The 801-nt window shown below is 31.1% G+C and overlaps 1 protein-coding gene across 1 annotated transcript in view; it reads left to right on the top strand.

The window, feature by feature from the left end:
• Positions 657-801, top strand: part of LOC107629412 (xyloglucan endotransglucosylase/hydrolase 2) — a gene marked incomplete in the record, with an annotated part of 2,048 nt that continues 1,903 nt past the window's right edge. Inside the window, 1 exon segment of the mRNA XM_016332200.2 lies at positions 657-801. Coding sequence (XP_016187686.1) covers positions 672-801 — 130 coding nt within the window.

The following is an 801-nucleotide window of genomic DNA, read 5'->3' as shown; positions in this document are numbered from 1 at the left end:
CACTACTTTATTAGTTGATTATTAATTTACAAAAAAAAAGTAATTTTTACAAAATCGATTATTAACCATTGATTTTTATTTAAAAATATAGAAATAAAATAGATTTTTTATTTTTAAAATGATGAATATTAAACCTATGAAAGTTTTTTCACTTTTTAATTTGAATATGGAAGTAAAAGTGGTGTTAGACTCGAACATGGGGAATACAGGTGCTTCACAGCGATGAAAACTTGACAACAACAAACAACTCGGAGGGTCCGTTTTCTGGCTTTCGAAATTTATATTTGCCCAACCACAAATCGGACCATGCGATTTCTTAAGCAAAATTTTAAAATCAAACAACTCGTATGGTTCGATTTGTGTACTCTGAATTTTTTCTACTTTTTTTAAACACAAATCGGATGGTCCGATTTGTGTACTCCCACAATTTTAAAAAACACCAAAAATTACCATGTTAAAGTATATCACTTATTTTATTTTCATATCAAAATTTTTTAGCCAAGTTTTTTCCCCTTGTCTAAACTTTTCTATATAAAATAAAAAAAAATACACAGCCAATGCAAAACTTCCTTTGCCCACACATATAAATACACCTCTTTGTAACACATTATTTCGTCACAAGAAGCAAGATTTCCCTCTCTGTATCTTTCTTTTCTCTCTCTGTTTCCAAAATGGGTTCTACTTGTACTAATCATAATGGGTTCTATGTGGGTATTATGGTGATTGGGTTAGTGGTGGTCAGCACCATGGTGGGTTCATGTGAAGGTAACTTCAACCAAGAGTTTGATCTAACATGGGGTG

This window comes from Arachis ipaensis, chromosome B03 (genome assembly GCF_000816755.2).
Source record: "Arachis ipaensis cultivar K30076 chromosome B03, Araip1.1, whole genome shotgun sequence".
Taxonomy (NCBI): domain Eukaryota; kingdom Viridiplantae; phylum Streptophyta; class Magnoliopsida; order Fabales; family Fabaceae; genus Arachis; species Arachis ipaensis.
The sequence above is the reverse complement of the archived record's forward strand: the minus strand, read 5'-3'. Positions and strand labels throughout refer to the sequence as shown.